Source organism: Bison bison, unplaced genomic scaffold (assembly GCF_000754665.1).
Source record: "Bison bison bison isolate TAMUID 2011002044 unplaced genomic scaffold, Bison_UMD1.0 scf7180017864378, whole genome shotgun sequence".
In the NCBI taxonomy this organism is placed as follows: domain Eukaryota; kingdom Metazoa; phylum Chordata; class Mammalia; order Artiodactyla; family Bovidae; genus Bison; species Bison bison.
In genome coordinates, this window is record NW_011494950.1 from 2571022 (window position 1) to 2597273 (window position 26252).

The window sequence follows — 26252 nt, forward strand, 5'->3', positions numbered from 1 at the left end:
GTAAGTGATACTTGTAAGCTTGCAAGTGGCATCCTGAAGAATAACATCAGAGTACAGACTAAGTCAAATCAGATCAGAAACCTTGAACCCAGAAACAGATTCGATGATTGCTAGTCTCAAATTCTGAGGTCTGCATTTTTCTTTCCTTTATTCCAACTCTAGTCCCAGAAATACATGATATAAAGAAAAACTGTAAATTTTCTTTCTATATATAGTAACCAAAAGATGTTACTGTTTTCTTCACTTCCTCTCACCCCTACCTTCATTAAGAACTTACTATCAGATGATGGACATGAGGCTTTTAACAAGTTTAATGTGGGTATCTGGAATTAATTTTTGAAATTATCTGACAAGCTGGCCAATCAAAAGAACCATCTAACTCTAAAAGCAAAATTATCCTCTTTCTACTACCAAAGAAATAACAATAAAATCCCACCTACATTCAAATACAGTATAAAATGAAGCATTATATGTCTACATACTGATATAAATCTTTATGATTAGTTTATAATTATATTCAGTTAAATAAAGTTAGACAACCAATTTCCAAGGAGATAATATACAGCTTATGTACTTTGATTTCATTAAAAAGATAATGCGTTTTTACAGATAAATCTCTAAAATATGACCAAAATAATCTCTAAAATATGACCAAAAAACCTGATATAAAATCCAAACAAATAAAATATTATCAATTCTACTTTATTGAGAGCCAAAGTGCCTACATAATAACATGCAAGAATTTTAAATTCTTGAAAGCAAGTGTCAAGTACTATACACAATTTCCATACACAGCAGGTAGTAAAGCAAGAAAAGAACTGACACAGTTACTCTCCTTAAAAGAGACATACAATGGAGAACTGTTATACAGCGCTAACATACTACAGATCTATGCATTAAAGATGTTGTGGCTATTAACAGTTTAAACCTTTACTGTATTTTGCTAATTGGTACATAGAACTTTAAAGCTTTTGAAAGATAAAACATTCCAGTCAGTTCAATTCTCTAGCATTGTTCAAGTATTGCAAGTAGGAACAAAGAGGAAAATAAATCTGCTTTAATTGCTGAAGAATCACAAATAGAGATGGCTGAATACTGTAGAGGAAAGACCTTTTGTTCCTTAAACAATTTTAATAAAGATCATTCTCTATTTTAAGTTTAAATGGTTCTTGTCTGCATATTAAAACTATTATAACATTCGTTGTCTCTGTATTTAGTACAAGTTTTTATATAGTTCGAATGTATGTGAAATAATTTATTTTAATTGGGAGTATATTTTAGAACACGCTGCTCAGTATTTATCAATTTTATTTAAAATAACTATATGATAATTGATTTAACTTGTTTAAATCAGTGTTATATGTAAGAGTTAAATGAAGTTGTGTTAAAACTAATGACATGTCATTAATAGGAGAAATATTTCTATTTAAATGATCAATTAATGCTATTAATTTAATAGAAATCAGTAGCTTAAGGGCATGTTTTTGCCATAAACATAAAATAAGCTATGTTAATATTAGTTCATATGCTGAGATATATTACATCATGTAATAGGAATATTATATGCAATTGAATGATCTTCTAAACATAAGCAATCACTAACTTTGTGATTAATGCTACTGGTACATAATACATTTACTGATTAACCTATAACAAAAGTATAGAAAGAAGAACATTTATTTCTAGCTATACTAAGTCTTAACATTTTTCATTACTTGGATTTTTTGTTTTCCAAAATCAACACACTGCCTCCTGTACCCTGCCCCCACCAAGTACTTGAAAAAAGGCCAATTAAAGAATGGCCATTTCAGTATAAAATTTACAATACCAAAATTATCCGTCATTACTTCTTTACAATTTTAAGCAATCGTATTGCTACAATTTTATACAATCTTAACAGCTACTCACCAATTTTTTTCAGTAGTTTATGGGTAATGTAAAACCAACAGGGAGCAATAATTGTTAAAAAAAAAACAAAACTATTGCTGTTTTTAAAACCTAAAACTATATTGCAACCTAACATTTACATTTAGTCAACACTTCTCTCTTTTTAATAGTCTCATCTAAATGTAAGAATATAAATAAGCAACTGCAAAGTAAAAAACATTATTCCATATTTAGTGATTCTTTAAGAAAAAAACTTTCATGCTAAACTGCCACCATGAAAGGTTCTCAAAGGCTGCTATTCTTTGATGTAAAATGAAATACTACTTAGTGAATAAAACATAAAAAACTCCTGTCTACCCTTCAAAGAGACATATCCTTTGACCCAGTGCTCCAGACTAAAGCCTTGAAATTTTTGCACAAGAATGCTGCATGAGCAAAGTCCAGACAAAACAGACACTTGAGATGCTAGAAGGCTGTATAACCCCAATTGCAGACACTACTCCTTCTAATAATCTAGCAGAGATAGCGCTGCCATACACCAAAAGAAAGTAATCTCACCAAAAGAAAACTGACCCCTTAAAAAAAAAAAAAACAAAAAAAGCAAGCAGTCAAAGCAAATGTAAGCCTTTAACTTAGGTTTATCTTTTTGTGCAGGTCACCTCTTAATGACCAATTTTTAATTCAAGTTTGCAGACTTAACAAAAAGTTTTCATCTCTAAACTTTTAGTATTGTGGGAGGCAAAAATAGCATAAAATACAGGTGTTGCAAATATGATTTTATTTTGAAGACTTGCAAAAATCATTCATTTTATAAAGTTGTTAGAGCAAATTCAAGCAAGGAAGAAATTTAAAACCTATTAATAATAAGTGACAATAAATTTCTATTAACTTGTTGCTTGCAGACATTCTAAAACAGCAATATTATCACCCTATTGGCTGAATGTGTTAATAACATGTGCTTAATCAAATAGCAATTATTTATTGTAAGTATCAAGTCACAAAGCTTTAATTACTGTGTTATTGCTATTTGCCAGTAACTGTCAAACAGTAAAACACAAATAGGCAACATTCAAATTACTGACTCTATTTTACACACACACCTAACTTTTAAATCAAGATATTAATACAGACTACTTAAAATGTCCAAAATATTAGGATTTTAGATTAATACTATATACTATCAAGTAATTTTTCAAAAAAAAAAAAAGCTTAGAAATTAAAGCTATCCTTCACAACCCAAGCCACAGATTTGAGATTCACAGATTGCAAAAGAGAAAGTTTCCTTTCTCGCATACATGTAATGTTGAGAATGCATGTATTACTAAGCATAACACCTTTATAAAACAGGTGGTACTTAATAGTTTTTAGACAAAGTAAGTACCTAAAACCACTGAAAGTATCAATAGAAACACTGAAGGCTAGTGCCTGGCACATTTAAGTGCTCAGTAAGTATATATTAAATAAATAAATGAAGAATGAAAAATGGCATATAATAATCTTATGGAAGTAATATACTAATGTCAAACCACTGAGACTTGTTTCACATTATTTTTATGAATAAACTGAAATAATTCTTGTATTTTAACATGGTATTTTTTTTATCTTTTGTGTAAAATATTAACTATAGCAGTTGATACTTAAATAGGTAATTGTGACAAACAAGGAATCAGTATTTTAAAAATACTTAATACAAATGCTTAAAAAGCAAATAAAAAATACACCTATGCAGGTCTAATTTTTACACTTTGTTTTGTGGGGAGCCTTTACTCAAAATCTTCAAAGAGTACTGAAAATTTAACTTCTCTCTTTTGTATAATACGTGAATATAAAAAGACAATGTGTTCACTGGACTTGGGTATTCATCAAATGTACTGAAAGGAGATTGGGGTGGGGTGGCATGAAGAAAAAAAGTTACTCTCTTAATAAAGCACAAAGACAAAGACATTCTTCACCCAACCTCCATGGTACAGCAACTCCTGCAACAGAAGCACAAGGGCCTAGCAAACAACCATTTGTAAGCTTTCCTGATTATCTGTAGGACATACTTGGAAATAATAATGGTACAACCCCAAAAAGCTTTTTCTTTTTAAACACTGTGCTTCTACATATATCAACAAGATTATTTTAAGACACTGTCATCTACTCTTTTAATATTTAACATTTGATTAGTTGCAAGAGTAAATGAAAAGGATAGTTAGCAGTTTATACACAACAGAGAAGATTTTAAGAATGATTAAAAATTTGCCATGTGCAGAATATAAAATTCATTATTAGCAGTAATCCAGGAATGACTACAACTTTATTCTCTGGAGATCTGTTTTCTAACAATGTCAACATTGTGTATAGTTCTAAAATGACAGAAAAGAATTCATTACACTAGAAAACGCCAAGTGGACTTTACCCCTGTACATTCTATACCTTAAAAAAGAAAAGGATAGATACAAGTTATCAATATACAACTGATGCCTGGAATAAAACAATTTCTTTGTATGGTATTGATGTCCACAAAACACTATAAAAATTCCTTCAATTTTTTAAATTGTTACACATATTAAATTCAGCCTGTCAGAAGTAACAGTAAAAAAAAGAAATTTACTTGGTGACATGCCCTTTGAGCTAATCTAGTAACAGTTTTAAATAATAAGCGGCATATACCTAAGATGAAAGAAATGAAACAGGACAGTACAAATAAAAAAGGGTCTGAGGTTCTACCTCTCCATGAAATCCACATAAGGAAGAAGTATGAGGACCTAATTTTAAGTTGCCTTACTAGACAGCTAAGATTAGAAGGAACAGAGGTAATAATCCCCACCTTATCCTGCACCATACATCTGGAGCATCATGAGAAATCCTGGCAATAATGTTTTAAAACAAATTCAGTCAAACTAGAAGGTAATTAAGATGATGAATTAACTGAAACTCATAAAATGAATCAAAGCCCTGGGGATATATAAACCAGAAAAGAGAAGACTTAGGAGAATAATTCTCTTAAGATTTTGGTCTTAGGATTCCTTTACACTCTCTTGGGACCCCTATGAGATTTTACAAAATCTCATATACCTATAGGTATTTTATCATGTAAGAAATTAAACTGGAGAAAAACTTAGATATAGACTTAGCTTAAAATAATAATAAAATGATTATATACTAACATAAATAATATTATAAAAATACATTTTCAAAAACTAAAAAATTGAGAAGAGTAGCACTTTTGAAAATCTCTAATGTCTAGTTTAATAGAAGACAGCTGAATTCTAACTTCTGTTCTTACATTCAAACTGGCCAAGTTGTTTTGCTTGCAATATGTGAAGAGAATTGATTACACAGATATGTAATTAGAAAAGAGAGCAATAACTTAATATTCTCATTCTCACATTAAATCTATTGTTTGCTCCTGCACTTCGATATCCATTCATGATTTTATAACATATGTTAAGTCATACGGAAAACAGTGGTTCACACAAGTATGAAGATCTTCCAAATGTTAAAATATTTCATTACATAATATTTTAAAAGTCAATTCATTAATATCACTACCAATCCCATTAGAATAGTCTTTAAGTACGGGGAAGCTGTCAAGCTCATTCAGATCAGCGACAAAGTTCTACAGAAATTTTCATTTTCACTTGAAAGCTTAAAGTTTATCACAGAAAACAGTTCCTGGAAATGGCAAATTTATTTTTGAAAAAATGGCTTGGCTACCATGTACCAAAAACTGAATAACAATCATAATTTGCGTGCTGTCTGTTTTTTCACGTAAAAGTTCTTCCATGAAAAAAGGACTAGATTCAGTTTGCAACAGCAACTCAGTCATACAAGTGCTTTTCCTTGAGATAGCTGTCCTTCTGTATGCAGAAAAGTTTTATGCATACTTCTGTTCTGCTACATAGAACATTTAAAAAAGTATATGCACAATTGAAATTTTTTAAAAAATTAATAATTTTCACTGCTTTATCAAAGACATTAAGTGAAACTAGCTTTTTTCCTTTTTTTTAAAGCCTCAAATGCAAGGAAGTGAAGGGTACAAAGACAGGATACACAGGGCCATTGCCTTGATTTAGGCTACGGTGCTAACAGTTTTGCCACAGTTGTTTTTATAACAAGTGTCAATGTCAACACAGTGAAAGGCCAAATTCAGTCTCCATATAATTATGAAAATAGTTTGACTTTGTAGGCCTTCTATAAAAGTCGTGCTCCCTCAGCCCCAGCCCAGTATTCTTTGAGAACCATTGATTTAGGACCAAAGAACTGTTTTCAAATATACAGAAGGCGATCATGTAGAAAATGGCAAACCCCGTATACTATTAGGCCAGCTCTTGAACCACTGGATATTATTTATAAAGAAGTAGCTTGGGGCTTCCTCAGTGGCTGAGCGGTAAAAACTGCCTACCAATGCAGGAGACACTAGTTTGATGCCTGGTCCCAGAGGACCCCACATGCCCCAGAGCAACTAAGCCTGTGGGCCTCAACTACTGAAGCTGCGCTCTAGAGCACAGGAACAAGGAACGTCAACATTACTGAAGCCCAGGTGCCCTAGGGAACTAGAGTAGCCCCCGCTTGCTGCAACGAGAGAGAAGCCTGTGCAGCAGCAAAGACACAGCACAGCCAAAAAAATAAAATTATTTTTTTTAAAAAGTATCTTAGCATCAAATTTGGAAATAATCTTTTCTGTTAAAAAAAACTGATTAATATTTTATGAACAGTAAAATCCAACCTTGGTTCTGACCCAAAAAAATGAACACCAGAGTCAAACTACAGAACAGTTGGATCACCCCCTAAAATTTTCTAATGCCCTTTATAGTTAACTGCTCCTCCTACATCCAACCCTGAAAACCACTGATCAGTTTTTCTGTCCTGAGACTTTTGCCTATTCTAAAATGTCAAATGTCAAATAAATGAAATCACACAGGATGTACAAAGTCTTTGGGTCTGGTTTATCAGCATAAAGCACTTGAGGTTCATCCACGGTGGTTCCTAATCAGTGTGTATAAATTGACTGACAGGTTGTTTCCAGTTTTTAGAATTATTAATAAAGCTATTAAAAACATTTACATGCAGGATTTTGTATAAACATAGATTTCATTTCACTTGAGTAAATATTTAGAAGTGAGACTACAGATTATAAGGTAAAAACATGTTTAACTTCATAAGAAACTGCCACACTATTTTCCAAAACAGCTAATAGTTGTACCATTCTGGATTCCTCCTGTAAGAGTTCTAGTAGCTCTGTATCCTCACTAGCATTTGGTATGGTTAGTTTTTTTTTTTTTTTTTAGTAACTTATTTATTTTATTTTTGGTTGTGCCAGGTCTTCTTGCAATGCATGGGCTTTCTCTAGTTACAAAGCACAGCTTCTAGGCACATGGGCTTCAGGAGTTGCAGCGTACGGGCCCTAGAACAGCGGGCTCAGTAGTGGTGCACCAGCTTAGTTGCTCCAGAACACGTGCAATCTTCCCAAACCAGGGACCAAACCCATGTCCCTGGCACTGGCAAGCGGATTCTTACCCACTGTACCACCAGGGAAGCCCTGGTATGGTCAGTTTTTTTAAGCCATTCAAATACGTGTCTAGTGGTATCTCACTGTAGTTTTAATATGCAATTCCATAATCACTCATGATGTTAAGCATCTTTTCATGTGTTTATATTCCATCTGAATATCTTCTGGGTACTGCCTGCTTGTTTTTGAGTTAATATCTTATTATTTAAAGTGGTTTTTATTTTCTGGATACAATTCCTTTATCAGAAACGTGTTTTGTAAATATTTTCTCCCAAACTATGGCTTGTATTTCCATTCTTTTAACAATGTCTTTCAAATTTCTTTGAAAATTTTATTTGTGAGGAAGTCTAACTATAATTTTTTTTTAGAAAATGAATTATGCTTCAGTGTCATAGCTAAAAAATATTTATCCAATCCAAACTTATCAAGATTTTCTCCTACATTTTGTTCTAAAAGTTTAACAATTTCTGGTTTTACATTTTGGACTATGAGTTTACATCTAGGGCTTTGAGTTAATGAATGTTTTTTTTTTTTCCCCTGCATTTTAATATACAATTATTCTATCTTAATTTAAAGACTATTTTTCTCAATAAGAAAAAGCCTTCTAATAATTATGACTGATCAGTAACATAAAGAGCAGCATCAAAAGAAATAAGAATCAGCTGTTCTGTCCAAATTACCTTTCCAACGCTCCCTCTATGAAGTCCCCAGAGGGGGATGTCTTAAGGAAAGACTTACAGGTCTTCTTCCCTCATGCACTTAATCCTCACCCTCCAACAATTCAGCTTTCATCGTTTATTATTAATTGAATTCTCACATAAAATTTCTCTTGAATAAGAGGTTAAATAATTTTTTAGATGAAAAAAAACCTGATGCAGTAACAAAACTAGGTAACATCTGAAGTTATCCTTTGGTTTTAAATTCCTAAGATCCATTTTCTAAAACTAGAATAACCACTGAAATTGATCCCCAACTAAGTTTAGTTTGTATGCTTAATCACTGGGCTTTAGACAGCATCACCTATATTAATTTAAAAAATACATTATGTAACAATATTCAATAGAAATCATAATAATGGCTATTTCCCTTACCTTCCAATTAAGATTCTAGTTTCTATCTAATTTCAGATACAAATACAATAGTAGTCTAGTGTTGAGTAATAAAAATGGTATATTAAGTTAATAAATGGGTTTACCTTATGTAACAGTGACATTAAAATGCTGTTTCTACATCTTTTAAGATACTCATGAGGATTTACTTCACATTTTGAAATATTTTTATCATTAATGATATATATTTTTAGAATCATTTTTGTTCAAAATGCAAACATAATCAACTTCAATTGCTCAGTATTTCTGGATGTACTCTTCAGCCCCTGGTCTTATCATTTTGCTACTTATCATGTCTGCCACTCAACAGTGTGTAGGAACAAGAAGACATAAAACCCCTATTGGCATTACATTACCTATTTGATCACTTAATACTTCCATTTTAATATAAAGCTAAATGAATGGGTAAAACTTTGGTTTGAAAATTACCTGTGGGTTTTAGTTTTCCATATTAAGCATCAATTCAAGAACTATGAATAATTATACATTAGACTTCAACTGATTTCAACTGGAATATCATACTGATATATTGACCACTATACTTTAAGAAAAACGTAACAAAGCTGGGGAAAATCTAAAAAGAAGAACAAAACTCATTAAAAAGTATACAACTGACTTTAGGGAATATCATTAAAAACACAAAACTCAGAGTAGTTTGTATACCTCTGGTATGATTCACAGCACCTTTTTAGAGCAATAGATTGTTGTCGGACGTACTCATTTTGTGAACTAGTAAGAAATGCTACTGACAAACTCTAAAATTTGAAACTTTACTGTAGACAGTAAACCTCATAATACTGGAATGAGAGAGTAACCTCTTGAGGCTTAAAAGAGATAGTCATTGGAAAAAGTAAAATAATAGTATCCTCATTAATTTATGAACACGTGGCATGTGTAAATCCTCTTCCTCTCACACACATATCTGCCTCGTTGCTTTTATACTTGACTAAGCAAATGATATTTAGGGAGTTTTTGTTTGTTTTTTTGCTACGCCTCACAGTGTGCAAGATCTTAGTTCTCCAAACTATGGATGGAACCCTGGGCTCCCCTGCAGTGGAAGCTTGAAGTCTTTACTACTGGACCATCAGAGAGTTCCCAGCAAGTGATATTTGATTAACATTTGATGAATAGGTAGATGGTACTTGAATGAAGAGCTAGTGAATTGGTAAAAAGCAGCTAGGCATAATTAACTGAAATCTGAATGCCCTAAAGCAGTAAAGAACAGCAAGGGCCAGGCTTGGTGAGGCTGAAGCACAGTTATATAAAAGACAGAGATACAAGATAAACTTAGAAATGTAGAAGTTAAATCACGAAAGACTTCAAAGGCCATGATAAGATTTTAGTGTTTACTCTCAGGTCAGTAAGAAACACCAAGGGATTTTAGACAAGAGGATGATACAACCAGCATTTTAAAAAGACTATTCTGGTCATCCTGTGGAAAATGAATTAGAAGAAGATTAAAGTATCTATGGAGATCAATCAAGAAACACCACAGCAATCCAGCTTTAACTAGGATGATGGCAAGGTCAGTACACAGATCTAAGACAGAATTTAAAGACAAAACCAACCAGTCTTAAGCATAAGCAGACTTCCAAATTGTCCATTTACTTCTCTATTTTTTATCTGTTTATATCTTTAAGGTGCAAATAGAAACTTAAATGTGACCTATTATTTAAATTATGTTTACAGGTTCAATGGAGTGGCAAAAGAATGTACAATCAGAAGGAGAGTAGCTAAGAAACATACCCATATATCTGATCATTGTAAACCGAATATAGAATGAAAAGTATATCTATACGATTGCATGTTTTTACTAGAAGTTTTAGAACCTTTTTACAAAATGTATACTGTTGTACGATATAAACATAACAAGTTGCCTCTAAAGTAACACCACATACAGAAAAATTTTATGTGAGTACCAAAATTCAATCTGCTACTGATCAACAGAAGAACATTATTCATTTGCTGATAGTTGTAATCACTCATACATAAGGCAGAAATAGGATGTGTATGTGTGTATACACACATATATATGCACAGCAACAGTACCAATCATTGGTTCCAGAAAAACCCAATATACTTATTTTTAGATGGTACTAGTGTGTCTTACAATTTAAGTGAGAAAATCACAAATAATAAATTCATTACAAAACCAAAAAAAATTCTGGTGTCTACTTATAAACATCACAAAAATGGAAGCCTTCTGTAATTTTAATTATATGTTTGTGTATGACTTAATATTTGTGTAAAATGCTTAACACAAATTATCTTTTTGTAATGATTATTTCTTCTTAAAATTTATATGCAGTCAAGAAATCACTATCCTAGAAGAACCCTGACCACCATACTGAAAAATCTGTTGTACAAAAATAACCCTGAAGGCAGAATCCTAGCAGTGTATAGTAGAAAATTCTTACCAATTTTTCATCAACTGTTATGAGTTGCGTGTCTCGAGTTTGGTCCTGTGCCAGCCTCCATGTGGAAGTGCTCAACGACCTGCAGTGCGAGACTTTAAGTTAAAAAATGATCCGTGCAATGAGAAAAGAGAGGCAGACAAATCTTACATAAACCAGCTACTTTAACACTATCAGTCTTATAAAACAAAAAGAACAGAAAGAAAGAGGGCACAAAAAATCCTTTTTCTCCACAATTAGTTCTGTCTGCTGAGATTCTGGCAGAGTCTCACCAGACAGTTCACAAAAGGCTGTACTTCACGGCAGTCTATAGGCTCTCAGTCATAGAAGGCCCCCAGTAACAAGAACTGTTCTGCTCTCTATAAATGTACACTGGCTAGTTTGTCATTATGAAGAGGAAAAATGCAGAGCTATATCAACCCTTCTAGAAGGCCAATTCCTAAAGGATGCCATCAGAAAGAAACAAATATCTCAATCAAATTCTTAGTGGAATAAAGAAAAGGCTGTGCAATTAACACAGGATTAATAAGTTTCTTTGCTCTAATTTCAAATCAAAAGTAGTTTAAATAGGAATGATTTGTATGATCATTTAATATTATTGTTTTAATCCTGGATCCCATTCACAGAATTGAAGAAAGTCTGAATAGTTAAAATAGAAACATTAAGTCAGCAATAAAATCAGGACAGAATCTAACTCTTTTACATTAGTATGGTCGCACCCTCAACCCAAAGAAGCCTGGCGCTAGTGGTAAAGAACCTGTCTACCAATGCAGAAGATGTAAGAAATGTGTGTTCCATCCATGGGTTGGGAAGATCCTCTGGAGGAGGAAATAGCAGCCCGCTCTAGTATTCTTGCCTGGAAAATTCTATGGACAGAGGAGCCTGGCGGGCTACAGTCCATGCGATCACAGAGTTGGACATGACTGAACGACTAACACTACTAGCACTCACAGATTTTTAAATCTCATGTACACATTGTAGTTTATACCAGTGAATGTAATAGCCATCAATGTGCAATTTACTTTTTTAAATTTTGCAAAATATTAAGCCATCCTATGTAGATTTCTTTTTTGAAAGTAAGTTAATATATACAATTGACTCAAACCAGCTGAATATACAGTATTCAAATTCAATTCTTTCACTTAATGCAATATAATCATCATCATAATTTTGATGTTGCTGTTCAGCCACTAAGTCATATCCAACTGTTTTAAGATATAACCTAACCACCAATAATTGATGCAAAATTTCACACCAATGTTTAATTTTCAATAGCTACATGGTTTTATAAAAAAAAATCTACTTACTAACAACATAAAGATGACTCATAATCCAAAGGGTTTTATTTCATGAACATATTTTCTAAAAAGGGTTCATTATTTTCCCAAATTAATACCATTCATTACCACTGTAAATACCCTGCTCAGAAATATATCCACAAAAAAGAATATACTAACAAAGTATAATTAACCACCTTTGAAATCTATTTACTCTGGCAATCACTAAGATCAATAACTACATTTTGAATACTTTTAACCAAATCCATATACTGCAAGAAAAAAAAAAAGAGGCAATGAAAAGGGTACTCAGGAAAACCTGAAATATTAGAAGTATTAGAAAACGTAGCTATATTACAAGGAAATGAAAGTACATAGTTCCTCTAATGAACAGAAGTATTAGACCAAAATAGTGCAAATTAGATAGATTAAAACTATAATCCATGAGCTGTGCAATTTTAAACTGTGCAGTAGATTTGACTGATTTAAAGAATTTTAAATTGTATGATAAAATCTTATTGTAAATTAGTCAAAACACAAAATAAATTTTTAAAAACTTCTAAAGTATATATACTTTAAGGATTTGTTGTTTAGTCGCTAAGTCGTGTCTGACTCTGCGACCCTATGGACTGCAGCATGCAAGGCTTCCCTGTCCTTCACTATCTCCCGGATTTGCTCAAATTCATGTCCATTGAATTGGTGATGCCATCCAACCAACTCATCTTCTATTGACCCCTTCTCCTCTTGCTTTCAATCGTTCCCAGCATCAGTGCCTTTTGCAGTGAGTTGAAACTTTGTGCCAGGTGGCCAAAATATTGGGGCTTCAGCTTTAGCATCAGTCCTTCCAATGAATATTCAGGGTGGATTTTCTTTAGGACTGACTGGTTTGATCTCCTTGCAGTCCAAGGGCCTCTCAAGAGTTTTCTCCAACACCACAGTTTGAAAGCATCAATTCTTTTAACACTCAAGCCTTCCTTATGATCCAACTCTCACACCTTTACATGACTACTGGAAAAACTATAGCTTTGACTAGACAGACTTTTCTTGGCAAAGTGATGTCTCTGCTTTTTAATACACTATCTAGGTTTTGTCATAGTTTTTCTTTCAAGGGGCAAGCATCTTTTAATTTCATGGCTATAGTCATCGTGTGCAGTGATTCTGAAGCCCAAGAAAACAAAGTCTGTCACTATTTCCATTGTTTCCCATCTATTTGCCATGAAGTGGTAGGACTGAATGCCAAAATCTTTGTTTTTTGAATGTTGAGTTCTAAGCTAGCTTTTTCCACTCTCCTCTTTCACCTTCATCAAGAAGCTCCTTAGTTCCTCTTCACTTTCTGCCATCAGGGTGGTGTTATCTGCATATCTGAGGTTATTGATATTTCTCCTGGCAATCTGGATCCCAGATTGTGCTTCATCCAGCTCAGCATTTCACATGATGTACTCTGCATACAAATTAAATAAGCAGGGTGACAATATACAGCTTTGATGTATATAGGGCTTCCCTGGTGGCTCAGACAGCAAAGAATCTGCCTGCAGCGTGGGAGACCCAGGTTCAATCCCTGGGTTAGGAAGATTCTCTGGAGAAGTAAATGGCAACCCACTCCAGTATTCTTGCCTGGAAAATCCCAAGGATGGAGGGGCCTGGCAGGATACAGTCCATGGGGTTGCAAAGAGTTGAAAACAACTGAGCCACTTCAATTTTCCAATTTTGAACCAGTTTGCTGTTTCATGTCCAGTTCTAACTGTTGCTTCTTGATCTGCATAACAGGTTTCTCAGGAGGCAGGTAAGGTGGTCTGGTATTCTATCTAAGAATTTTCCACAGTTTGTTGTGATCCACAGAATCAACGGCTTTAGCATAGTCAATGAAGCAGAAGTAGATGTTTTTCTGGAACTTTCTTGCCTTTTTTATGATCCAACAGATGTTGGAAATTTGATCTCTGGTTCCTCTGCCTTTTCTAAAACCAGCTTGAACATCTGGAAGTTCATGGTTCATGTACTGTTGAAGCCTAGCTTGGAGAATTTTGAGCATTACTTTGCTAGCTAGGGTGTGAGTACAATTGTGCACTAGTTTGAATATTCTTTGGCATTGCCTTTCTTTGGGATTGGAATGAAAACTGACCTTTTCCAGTCCTGTGGCCACTGCTGAGTTTTCCAAATTTGCTGGCATATTGAGTACAGCACTTTCACAGCATCAACTTTCAGGATTTGAAATAGCTCAGCTGGAATTCCATCACCTCCACTAGCTTTGTTCATAGTGATGCTTTCTAAGGCCCCCTTGACTTCACACTCCAGGGTGTCTGGCTCTAGGTGAGTGATCACACCATCATAGTTATCCAAAGTCATTAAAATCTTTTTTGTATAGTTCTGTGTGTTCTTGCCACCTCTTCTTAATATCTTCTGCTTCTGTTAGGTCTATACAGTTTCTGTCCTTTATTGTGACTATCTTTGCATGAAATGGTTCCTTGGTATCTCTAATTTTCTTGAAGAGATCTCTAGTCTTTCCCATTCTATTGCTTTCTCTATTTCTTTGCAGTGTTCACTTAAGAAGGCTTTCTTATCTCTACTTGATATTCTTTGGAACTCTGCCTTCAAATGGGTATACATTCCTCTTCTCCTTTGCATTTTGCTTCTCTTTTCTCAGCTATTTGTAAGGCCTCCTCAGACAACCATTTTGTCTTTTTGCATTTCTTTTTCTTGGAGATGGTTTTGATCACCACTTCCTGTAAAATATTATGAACCTCCATCCATGGTTTCTTCAGGCACTCTATCAGATTATAACCATTAGTGAAAGTATTAGTTGCTCAGTGGCAAGTGATTCTTTGCAACCCCATGGACTGTAGCCTGCCAGGTTTCAATGTCCACTGAATTCACAAGGCAAGAATACCAGAGTGGGTTGCCATTCCCTTCTCCAGAGGATCTTCCCAACCCAAGGATTGAACCTAGAGTCACCAGGGAAGCCCTCATACTCATGAGGATAGTTACAAAAAAAATAATAAGTATTGGTAGAATATGGAGAAATAAGAACCCTTGTGCACTACTAGTAAGAATGTAAAATGCAGTTGCTGTGGAAAACAGCATGGCAGGTTCTAAAAAAATTAAACTCAGAATTAATATATGGTCCAGCAATTCCACTTATGGGTACATTCACAAAATAACTGAAAACAAAGACTCAAATAGATACTTGTACATAAATATTCATAGCAGCATTATTAGCAAAATCAAAAAGCAAAAACTGTCAAATATTAATAATCATATTTTAGTTGACCATGTATCATAACACTAGGAAGCTAAGTATACATGTAGAAATAACTAATATGCAATGATTAGTAAATAAATGGGAATTTTATTTTGGTATTGTACTTATTTTTGAGAAACTTAGAAATTTAATTTGCTCCATGAACTTGCCTCGTTATCTACCCATTTCTTTTGTTAACTGTGCGTGTGTGAAGTTGCTCAGTCATGTCCGACTCTTTGCAACCCTGTGGACTGTAGCCCGCCAGGCTCCTCTGTCCATGAGATTCTCCAGGCAAGAATACTGGAGTGGGTTGCCATTTCCTTCTCCCAGGGGATCTTCCCGACCCAGGGATAGAACCCGGGTCTCTTGCATTGCAGGCAGATGCTTCATCCTCTGAGCCACCAGGGAAGCCTTTTGTTAACTGACCTGTTTACATTTCCAAGTTTCTTAAGTGTCAATCTAAATTCTGAGCTCAAAGGATAAACTGTGACAGCTGTGATGTTATCAATTATTAGAGTGTACAATCAATTCTAGTTTTTTGTATAAATTTCCTGAAAGAAAATGAGGTATCCTGGAAATGGATATTAAAAGATATTATTTCTAACTCTGATTTTCCTACTTATTGTTGTGTCTATGAACAAATCATTTAACCCCTCTGCATCTCAATTTCATTTTTGTATATCTGTAACATGAAGACTGGTTGCTCTATTTTTTTTTCCTAATGATGAGTCTATGTTATTCTATTAAGTGGAACAGATCATAGTTCTAGTTTGTTTTAAAAGGCAATCTTTTTGCCTGAAAAATCCCAAGGACAGAGGAGCCTGGTGGGCAACAAAGGGTCACAGAGTCAGACATGACTGAGCACCTAAGCAAGCTTATGGAGAAAATTTAAACTGTCTTCATCATACTGCACTCACCTGACAGAAGCAAGAAAGACCTAATTATTAACTGGAAAAATAAACACCAGCGGTCAAGAGATCATTTAATATTCTGGGAAAATATGCAGAGTAAAAGGAAAGACAAAGATCTACAAAAGACTTGGTTAAATTCAGTGGAAACAACAGAGAATATAATTTATAATATATGCACAAATAAAGTATTTAATTCTAGTTTAAATTTATTCCAATAATGTCTAATCTTCACCTAAGCAATTAATATTATCTTAAAATGTTCAACTGATCAAGTAAAAATTATAATACCCTGCTAGTAGATATCTTATGCTTTTCTGAGCCAGGCAGAACTTGTAGCAGGAACTAACAGCTGTTGTGCCAGGGGGTACAACCCAAGCTAAAACCTTAAACTAATTCTTTGAGAGTCATCCAACGGACTAAGGAAAGATCTGTGTAAGAGGGATAAGACTAATTATGCTCACATACCAAACTTTGGAATGGAACTGAAGAGTATAAGGAGGAGAATGTGGGCAAGGGTAATTTTGGAGGGTAGTAACAAAGAACCTGAAGGGCATAATGGAAATCATAAAGGAGAAAGAAATATGCTTAAGTTTATACCAACAGGATATCAAAATAAATATGTATGAGTTTAACAAAGGGAATAAGAAATATAGATGTTGTGGTGATGACAGTAATAATATTACAAAACACAACAAATATATGAAAAGTTCATATTTATGAAGGCCAAATCATTGAGCTATACTGGTTATTAAGCAATAACTTTACTGGTTTGGAATGCCTTAAAGAAAGGAATTGAGTTGCTGTACTTTTGGCACGTCTTGTAAATAACGGAAGCTAGTTTACCATAAAGATGTCAGTTATTAATCTACAAATTAAACATAATGATTATGAAACCTCTAACAGAATTTTTATAAAGTTAGATGATTCTCATGAGGGAAAGTAATTCACAAAAACAGCCAAGAAAATTTTGAAAAACAATCAGAGGCATATTTCAGAGATGTTGCAGGTTCACTTTCAAACTACTGCAATAAAGGAAATATAGCAATAAAGAAAGTCACGAATGTTTTGGTTTGCTGAAGAATATAATAGTTATATTTATACTATACTATAATCTATTAAGTGTGCAATAGCATTGTATCTTTTTTAAAAAAACTGTAATTTAAAAATACTTTATTGCTAAAAAATGCAAAGCATCAACTGAGACTTCAACAAGTCACAATCTTTCTGAAATAGTAAATCAAGGATCAGTGATCACTGTTTTAAAAAAAGGTGGTAATAATAATGAAAGAGTTTGAAATAAAGTGAGAGTTCCCAAAATGTGACAGACACAAGTGACCAAATGCTGTTGGGAAATGGTGCTGACAGACTTGATCAATGCAGGGTTTCCACAAACCTTCAATTACTGTATCTGTGAAGCACAATAAAATAAGGTATGCCTGTGTAAGGCAGGATTTGCCTTACCAATTAATATGCTACAGCAATTAAAATATCATGGTGTTAGCACAGGCACACACATATAGATCAAATAAACAGCTCAAAGTACAGAAACAAATTACTTAGATCTGTAAATTTATTATATAATAAAAGTGCTATTTCAAATCTGTGGTGAAAAGCTAGACTATTCAGTAGATGATACTGAGACAACTAGCTATCCCTCCATGGAAGAAAAATATTTAAATCCTCTTATAAAATAGTTACATCATATACCAAGGAATTCCAGATAGAGTAATATATACACACACTGTATTGTTTGTATAAATTACTGGGATAAAATGTAAGAATTTTAAAAATCAAAATACAATATCCACTGGACTTTCTTGGTGGTCCAGTGGTTAAGAATCCACCTGCCAATGCAAAAGACATGGATTCGATCCCTGGTCCAGGAAGATCCCACATGCCACAGAGCAACTAAGCTTGTACACAATTTACTAAGCCTGTGCCCTAGAGCCTGTGAACTGTAACTGCTGAGGCCACACACCTAGAGCCTGTGTTCCACAATAAGAGAAGCCACTGCAATGAGACCGTGCACTACAATGAAGAGCAGACCTCGTCTGCCCAACTAAAGCAAGCCCATGCGCAGCAAAGACCCAGCACAGACAAAAATAAATAATTAATTTTTAAAAAGGCTATCCATGAACTGTAGAATATCTACAAAGCAAAATAACTTCTGAACAATAGAAGGTACTGCAGACTAAATTAAAGGAAAAATCAGAGATAATAAGTACGGTACACAGAGTAGATAAAAGGCTAATACCTAGAATATATAAAGGACTCAGGAATCAAGAAAAAAATTACCCCCTAAATTGGAGGAATAAAGCACAGGGTATGAACACAGTAGACGTTAATGCCAACTATGTTGCTAATCACCTTAACAACTTATTGACCAGAGACATATTAATACGTCTTTTGTTACCCCAACATTACTAACCAGAGATGTTTCAGTATTCACTTACATAATAAATCACCAGCCACAGGCATTAGTTTCTGCAATAATGCCCCAGTCAATGTGTTAAATGAGAATAGACTACACCAATGGGAAGAGAAAATGTGTCAAGTAATGAAAACAAAAAGCCGGGACCCAGTGATGTTTCCTGAAAGAACCCCATTTTAAATACAGACACAGAGGTTAAGAGAGATGAACAACAACAAAAAAGAAAAGAGATGGAGAAATGCACACCATGCTTACAGAAATCAAATCTTACTTCTGTAGCTATATTAATCTCCAAGCAAATTTCAGCAAAAAGAACATTATCACAAATAAAGAAGGGCATTACATCATCATAAAGGAGTCAATTCTCCAAGAAAACATTAACAGTTCTAAAGGTGTATATGCCACCTTTAGAGCATGTCAAAATATGTGAGGAAAAAACTAAAAGAACTGCAAGGAGAAACAAAGAAATCCATTAGTATAGCTGGAGACTTCAATACTCTTTTAATAGTAATTTGACACAGACACTAGGCAGAATATCAGTAAGGATACAGTTGAACTGAAAAGCCCATTCAATCAGCTGAATTTAATGGACATTTATGGAATGCTTCATCCAGCAACAGAATATACATTAATATATATACATGGAATATACATAAAACAGTCACAAAGACAGACCACCTTCTTGGCCATAATACACATTAACAAATTAAAAAAAAATTAAAAACACACCATGTATATGCTCAGTCAACAATGGAATTAAATTAGAAATCAGTAACAGAAAACTAGAAAATCCCTAATTACAGCTGACCCTCTAACAACACGCATTTGACCTGTACAGGTCCACTTACACATAGATTTTTTTTAAAGTACATACATGTACTATAAATGCATTTTCTCTTCCTTATGATTTCCTCAACATTTACTTTTCTCTAGCTTACTTTATTGTAAGAATATAGTATATCATATATACAACATACAAAATAACTTAATCAACTATTCATGTTATCAGTAAGGCTTTTGGCCAACAGTATGCTATTTGTAAGGTATCAAGTTTGGAGGGAGTCAAAATTATACATGAATTTTCAAATTCACAGAGAAGCACCCCTAACCTCCATGATACTCAAGAGGTAATTGTATTTGGAGACTAAACAACATATTTCTAAATAACTTATGGGTCAAAAGAGGAATTCTCAAGAGAAATTTTAAAGTATTTTGAACAAAATGAAAATACCTTTCAAAATTTTGTGGGATACACCAAATGCAGTGTTTAGAAATTTATAACACTGAATGTATATATTAGAAAAAAAGAAAAATTCAACCACCTAAGTTTCCACTATAAAAAACTATAGAAGAGAGCAATGAATAGAAACCTCAGGCATTTCCACTGGGGCTCTGTTCTATATTCTGGGTTTGGGCCACAGGCTATTCCCACAGCAACATGAACTTAAACAACAGCTTCTGTCACAAAGCACACATTTCTGTCAGATTCTCCATTCGAGCCCTCAAAGACCTGCTATGGTGTGGACTGGACCAAAGCCCCCAGATCACATCTGAAGAAACTTCTCACCTGAATGATTGGCTGTTCCTCCCAATCGTAGCTCCGAACTTGTGGACATGAAACACCTTGAAACAGTCCCTGCAGAAGGCTTCTCCTCTTATATCCCCAGGGCAGGTAACCATCTCAACACTAAGACCTGGGTACACCCAACTGCCTGCAGGCCCAAGTGCTGGACACCTCATACCAAACAACCAGCAAGACAGTAACACAGCCCCTCTCATCAAGAGAGGATGCCTATAGGCATACTAAGCTCACAGACACCTCAAGCCATACCACCTGATGCAGTCCTTCCCACAAGAGGGTGAACACTCAGCATCACCCACCAGTGTGTAGACTACTGTCCCTCCCACCAGGAAGCCTACACAATCCCCTGGGCCAGCCTCACCAACGAAGGGGCAAACAACAGAAGCAAGTGGAAAGGAGCCTGCAGTTGATAGAAAGGAGATCATAAACAAAGTAAGTTAAACAAAATGATACAAAAGAGAAATATGCTGCAGATGAAGGAGCAAGGTAAAAACCCACAAGACCAAATAAACGAAGAGAAAATAGGCAATCTACTTGAAAATAATTCACAGTAATGACAGTAAAGATGACTCAAAGACTCAGAATGGAGGCACAGACTGAGAAGATACAAGAAATGTTTAACAAAGACCTAGCAGAACTAAAAAACAATCAGTGATAAACACAACTGAAGTGGAAAACACACTAGATGGAATCAACAACAGAATAACTGAGGAAGAAGAACAGATAAGTGAGTTAGAAGATAAAATGGTGAAAATAACTGCTGTGGAGCTGAATAAAGAACAAAAAGAAATGAGGATAGTCTCAGAAACTTTTAGGACAACATTAAACATACCAATGGAAACAGTGACAGACTTCATTTTCTTGGGCTCCTAAATCACTGCAGACAGTGACTGCAGCCATGAAATTAAAAGATGCTTGCTCCTTGGAAGAAAAACTCTGACAAACCTAGACAGCATATTAAAAAGCAGAGACATTACTTTGCAACAAAGGTCCATCTAGTCAAAGCCATGGTTTTTCCAGTAGTCATGTATGGATGTGAAAGTTGGACTATAAAGAAAGCTGAGTGTCAAAGAATTGATGCTTTTGAACTGGTTTTAGAGAAGGCTCTTGAGAGTCCCTTGGACTGTAAGGAGATCCAACCAGTCCATCCTAAAGGAAATCAGTCCTGGGTGTTCTTTGGAAGGAATGATGCTAAAGCTGAAACTCCAGTACTTTGGCCATCTCATGCGAAGAGTTGACTCATTGGAAAAGACTCTGATGCTGGGAAAGACTGAAGGTAGGAGGAGAAGGGGACGACAGAGAATAAGATGGTTGGACGGCATCACTGACTCGATGGACATGAGTTTAAGCAAGCTTCAGGAGTTGGTGACGGACAGGAAAGCCTGGCATTCTGCAGTCCATGGGGTCACAAAGAGTTGGACACGACTGAGCAACTGAACTGAACTGACTGAAATGTAACAACAGTCAAACTATACAGGTCCCATGAAAAAAGAAAGGGTTTGAGAGAATATTTGAAGACATTCTAGTTGAAAACTTCCCTAACATGTTACCAGCAGTCATGTACGAAAGTGACAGTTGGACAGTAAAGAAGGCTGAGTGCCGAAGAACTGATGTTTTCAAACTGTGGTGCTGGAGAAGACTCTTGAGAGTCCCTTGGGCTGCAAGGAGATCCAACCTGTCAATCTTAAAGGAAATCAGTCCTGAACATTCACTGGAGCTGAAGCTCCAATACTTAGGCCACCAGATATGAAGAGCTGACTCACTGGAAAAGACCCTGATGCTGGGAAAGATTGAGGGCAGGAGGAGAGGGGACGACAGAGGATGAGATGGTTGGATGGCATCACTTACTCAACGGACATGAGTCTGAGCAAACTCAGGGAGGTGGTGAAGGAAAGGAGGCCTGGCATGCTGTAGTTCATAAAGCTGGAAAGAGTCAGACAAGTGACTGAATAACAAGAGTATAGGAAAGGAAATAGCTCACCCAAGTCCAAGAAGGACAGAGAGTCCCATACAGGATAAACCCAAGGAGAAACACAGCACAACACATATTTGTCCAAGTAAAAAACTTAAATTCAAAGAAAAAATATTAAAAGCAGAAAGAGAAAAGCAACGAATAACATACAAGGGAATTCCCATAAATATATTAGCTGATTTTTCAGCAGAAACTCTGCAGGCCAGAGGCAGTGGCAGGATATATTTAAAGTGATGATAGGGAAAAACCAACAACCAAGATAACTCTACCCAGCAAGGATCTCAATCAAATTCAACTGAGAAATCAAAAGTTTTACAGACAAGCAAAAGCTAAGAGAATTCAGCACTACCAAACCAGCTTTACAACAAATGCTACAAGAACTTCTCTAGGTGAGAAACACGAGAAGAAAGACATACAAAAGAAAAAAACATACAAAAAGAAACTCAAAACAAAATTAAGAAAATGGTAATGGTAACACACATTATCAATAATTACCTTAGATGGAAATGCATTAAGTGATCCAACCAAACGACACTGACTGGCTGAATGGATACAAAACTAAGGCTTGTATAGTTGCTCTCTACAGAAGACCCACTTCAGATCTAAGAAGACATATATACTGAAAGTGAGGGGATGAAAAATATGTTCTATGCAAACAGAAATCAAAAGAAAGCTGGAGTAGAAATACTCATATCAGACAAAATAGACTTTAAAATAAAGACTATTTCAGAGACAATGAAAGACACTACATAACGATCTAAGGATCATTTCAAGAAGATATTAATCGTAAATATTTATGTGCCCAACACAGCACTTCAGTGTATAAGGCAAACGCTAACAGCCATGAACGGGAGAGTCAGCAGTGACACAATAATAGCAGGGTACTCTAACACTACTCGTGTACTTGTACCAATAGACAGATTACCCAGACAGAAAATGGCTAAGGAAACACAGCCCTTAAACGACACATTAAACTAAACAGACTTTACATTTATAGGACATTCCATCCAAGAAAAGCAAAATATACTTTTTCTCAAGTGCACATGGAACATTCTCTATGATAGATCACATTTTAGATCTATCACATGATAGATCACATAGAAAACTGCAATCTCATCAAGCATCTTTTGCGACCACAATGCTATGAGGTTAGAAATTAATTACAGGGAAAAAAAAAAACTGTAAAAAACACAAACATGGAGGCTAAACAATACGTTACTACATAACAAAGACATCACAGTGAAGAAATCAAAGAAGAAATTTTAAAAATACTTAGAAACAAATGACAATGAAAACACAACAAACCAAAACCTATGAGACACAGCAAAAGCAAATCTCAGAGGGAAATTTATAGCAATACAATTCCTCCTCGAGAAACAAGAAAAATCTCAAATAAACAACCTAACTTTTCACCTAAAGCAACTAGAGAAAGAAGAACAAATAAAACCAAAGTTAGTTAAAGGAAAAGAAATCATATAGATTAGACAAGAAATACATGAAATAGAAATGAAGAAAACAATAGCAAAGATCAGTGAAACTAAAAACAGGTTGTTTGAGAAGATAAATCAGATAAACAAAGTGAAATGAAAGTTGCTCAGTCATGTCCAACTCTGTGACCCATGGACTGAAGCACACCGGGTTTCTCTGTCCATGGAATTCTCCAGTCCAGAATACTGGAATGGGTAGCTGCTCCCATCTTCAGGGGAATATCTGGAACCCAGGGATCGAACCCAGGTCTCATACATTTCAGGAGGATTCTTTACCATCTGAGCCACCAGATAAACATTTAGCTTCCATCAAGGAAAAAAGGTAGAGTATTCAAACCAATAAAATTAGAAATGGAAAAGGAGAAGTTACAATGGACAATGCAGAAATACAAAGGATCATAACAGACTATCACAAACAACTATATGCCAATGAAATGGACAATCTGGCAAAAATAGACAAATTCTTTAAAAAGTATAACCTTCTAAGACTGAACCATGGAGAAATACAAAATATGAACAGAGCAATGACCAGTAATGAAACTGAAACTCTGGTGTTAATAAGTCTTCCAAAAAACAAAAGTCCAAGACCAGATGGCTTCACAGGTGAATTCTATCCAACATTTAAGTAAGAGCTAAACTTTTCAAACTCATCCCAAAAATTAGAGGGAGGAATACTCCTAAGCTCATTCTATGAAGCCACCATTACTCTGATACCAAAACCAAACAAAAGTATCACAAAAAAAGAAAATTACAGGACAGTATCACCAATGAACCTAGATGCAGAAAGTCATCAACAAAATACCAGCAAACTGAATCCAACAATATGTTAAAAGGGGATTCCTTGGTGGCTCAAACATCCAAAGCAATCTTAAAAAAGAAAAACGGAAGAATCAGGCTCCCTGACTTCAGACTATACTAAAAACCTACAATCATCAAAGCACTACGGTACTGGAACAAAAAAGGAAATATATATCAATGAAGCAGAATAGAAAGCCCAGTGATACACCCATGCACCTATGAACTAATCTATGACAAAGGAGGCAAGAATATAGAGCGCAGACATTTTTTTCCAATATGTGGTGCTAGAAAATCTCTTTAAGGATGAAACTACAACACCCCCTAATGCCACATACAAAAAAAAAAAAAAAAAACCAAAACCTCAAAATGCATTAAAGACCTAAATGTAAGGCTAGACATTATAAAACTCTCAGATGAAAACAGGCAGAACACTCTTTGACATAAATCTCACCTCCTAGAGTAATGAAAATAAAACCAAAATTAAACCAATGAAACCTATTTACACTCAAAAGCTCTTGAACACTAAAGGAAACCATAAACCAGGTGAAAAGACAACCCTGAGAATGTGAAAGAAAAGTATTTGCAAATGAAGCAACTAGCATAAGGATTAATCTCCAAAATATACAAAAGCTCATGCACCTCAATATCAAAAAAACAATCCAATCAACAAATGGCACAGGACCTAAATAGGCAGAAGACCTAAATAGACATTTCTCTAAAGAATACATGAATATGGACAACAAACACATGAAAAGATGCTCAACATCAGTAATTATTAGAGAAATAACTTACACCAATAAGAATGACCATCATCAAAAAAATCTACAAGCAATGAGTTCTGGAGAGGGTGTGGAGAAAAGGGAACACTGTTGGTGGGAATGTAAACTGATATACCCACCATATAACCAGCAAAACATACAGTATCATTTACATTATCACCAAAAAAATAAATAATATTTAGGAGTAAGTCTAAGAAAGCATCTATATGAAGAATACTAGAAAACTCTGATGAAGGAAATCACAAACATCTAATAAAATGAAGGGGCTATTCCATGTTCACCCATGCTCGTCCTGACTTAATATTGTTAAGGTGCCAGCCCTCCCCAAGTTACTCTATAGACCATCACATCCAAATCAAGATTCCAAAAAGTTATTTTGTGGATATCAGCAAACTGATTTCAAATTCAAATAGAAGGACAAAAGATCCAAAATTGCCAAATTCAGACTTAAATTGAAGAAAGTAGGGAAAACCACTAGACCATTCAGGTATGACCTAAATCAAATCCCTTATGATTATACAGTGGAAGTGAGAAATAGATTTAAGGGCCTAGACAGAGTGCCTGATGAACTATGGAATGAGGTTCATGACCCTGTACAGGAGACAGGGATCAAGACCATTCCCATAGAAAAGAAATGCAAAAAAGCAAAATGGCTGTCTGGGAAGGCCTTACAAATAGCTGTGAAAAGAAGAGAAGCGAAAAGCAAAGGAGAAAAGGAAAGATATAAACATCTGAATGCAGAGTTCCAAAGAATAGCAAGAAGGGATAAGAAAGCCTTCTTCAGCAATCAATGCAAAGAAATAGAGGAAAACAACAGAATGGGAAAGACTAGGGATCTCTTCAAGAAAATCAGAGATACCAAAGGAATATTTC

The 26252-nt window shown here is 34.8% G+C and overlaps 1 protein-coding gene across 1 annotated transcript in view; it reads right to left on the bottom strand.

Annotated features, from left to right (window-relative positions):
- The window catches only part of NDUFS4 (NADH dehydrogenase (ubiquinone) Fe-S protein 4, 18kDa (NADH-coenzyme Q reductase)), a 115795-nt gene that overhangs the window by 43652 nt on the left and 45891 nt on the right, over positions 1-26252 (bottom strand). The window contains exon 2 of the mRNA XM_010857166.1: positions 10911-10989. Within this exon, the coding sequence (XP_010855468.1) occupies positions 10911-10989 (79 nt within the window). The remainder of the gene's footprint in view (positions 1-10910; positions 10990-26252) is intronic.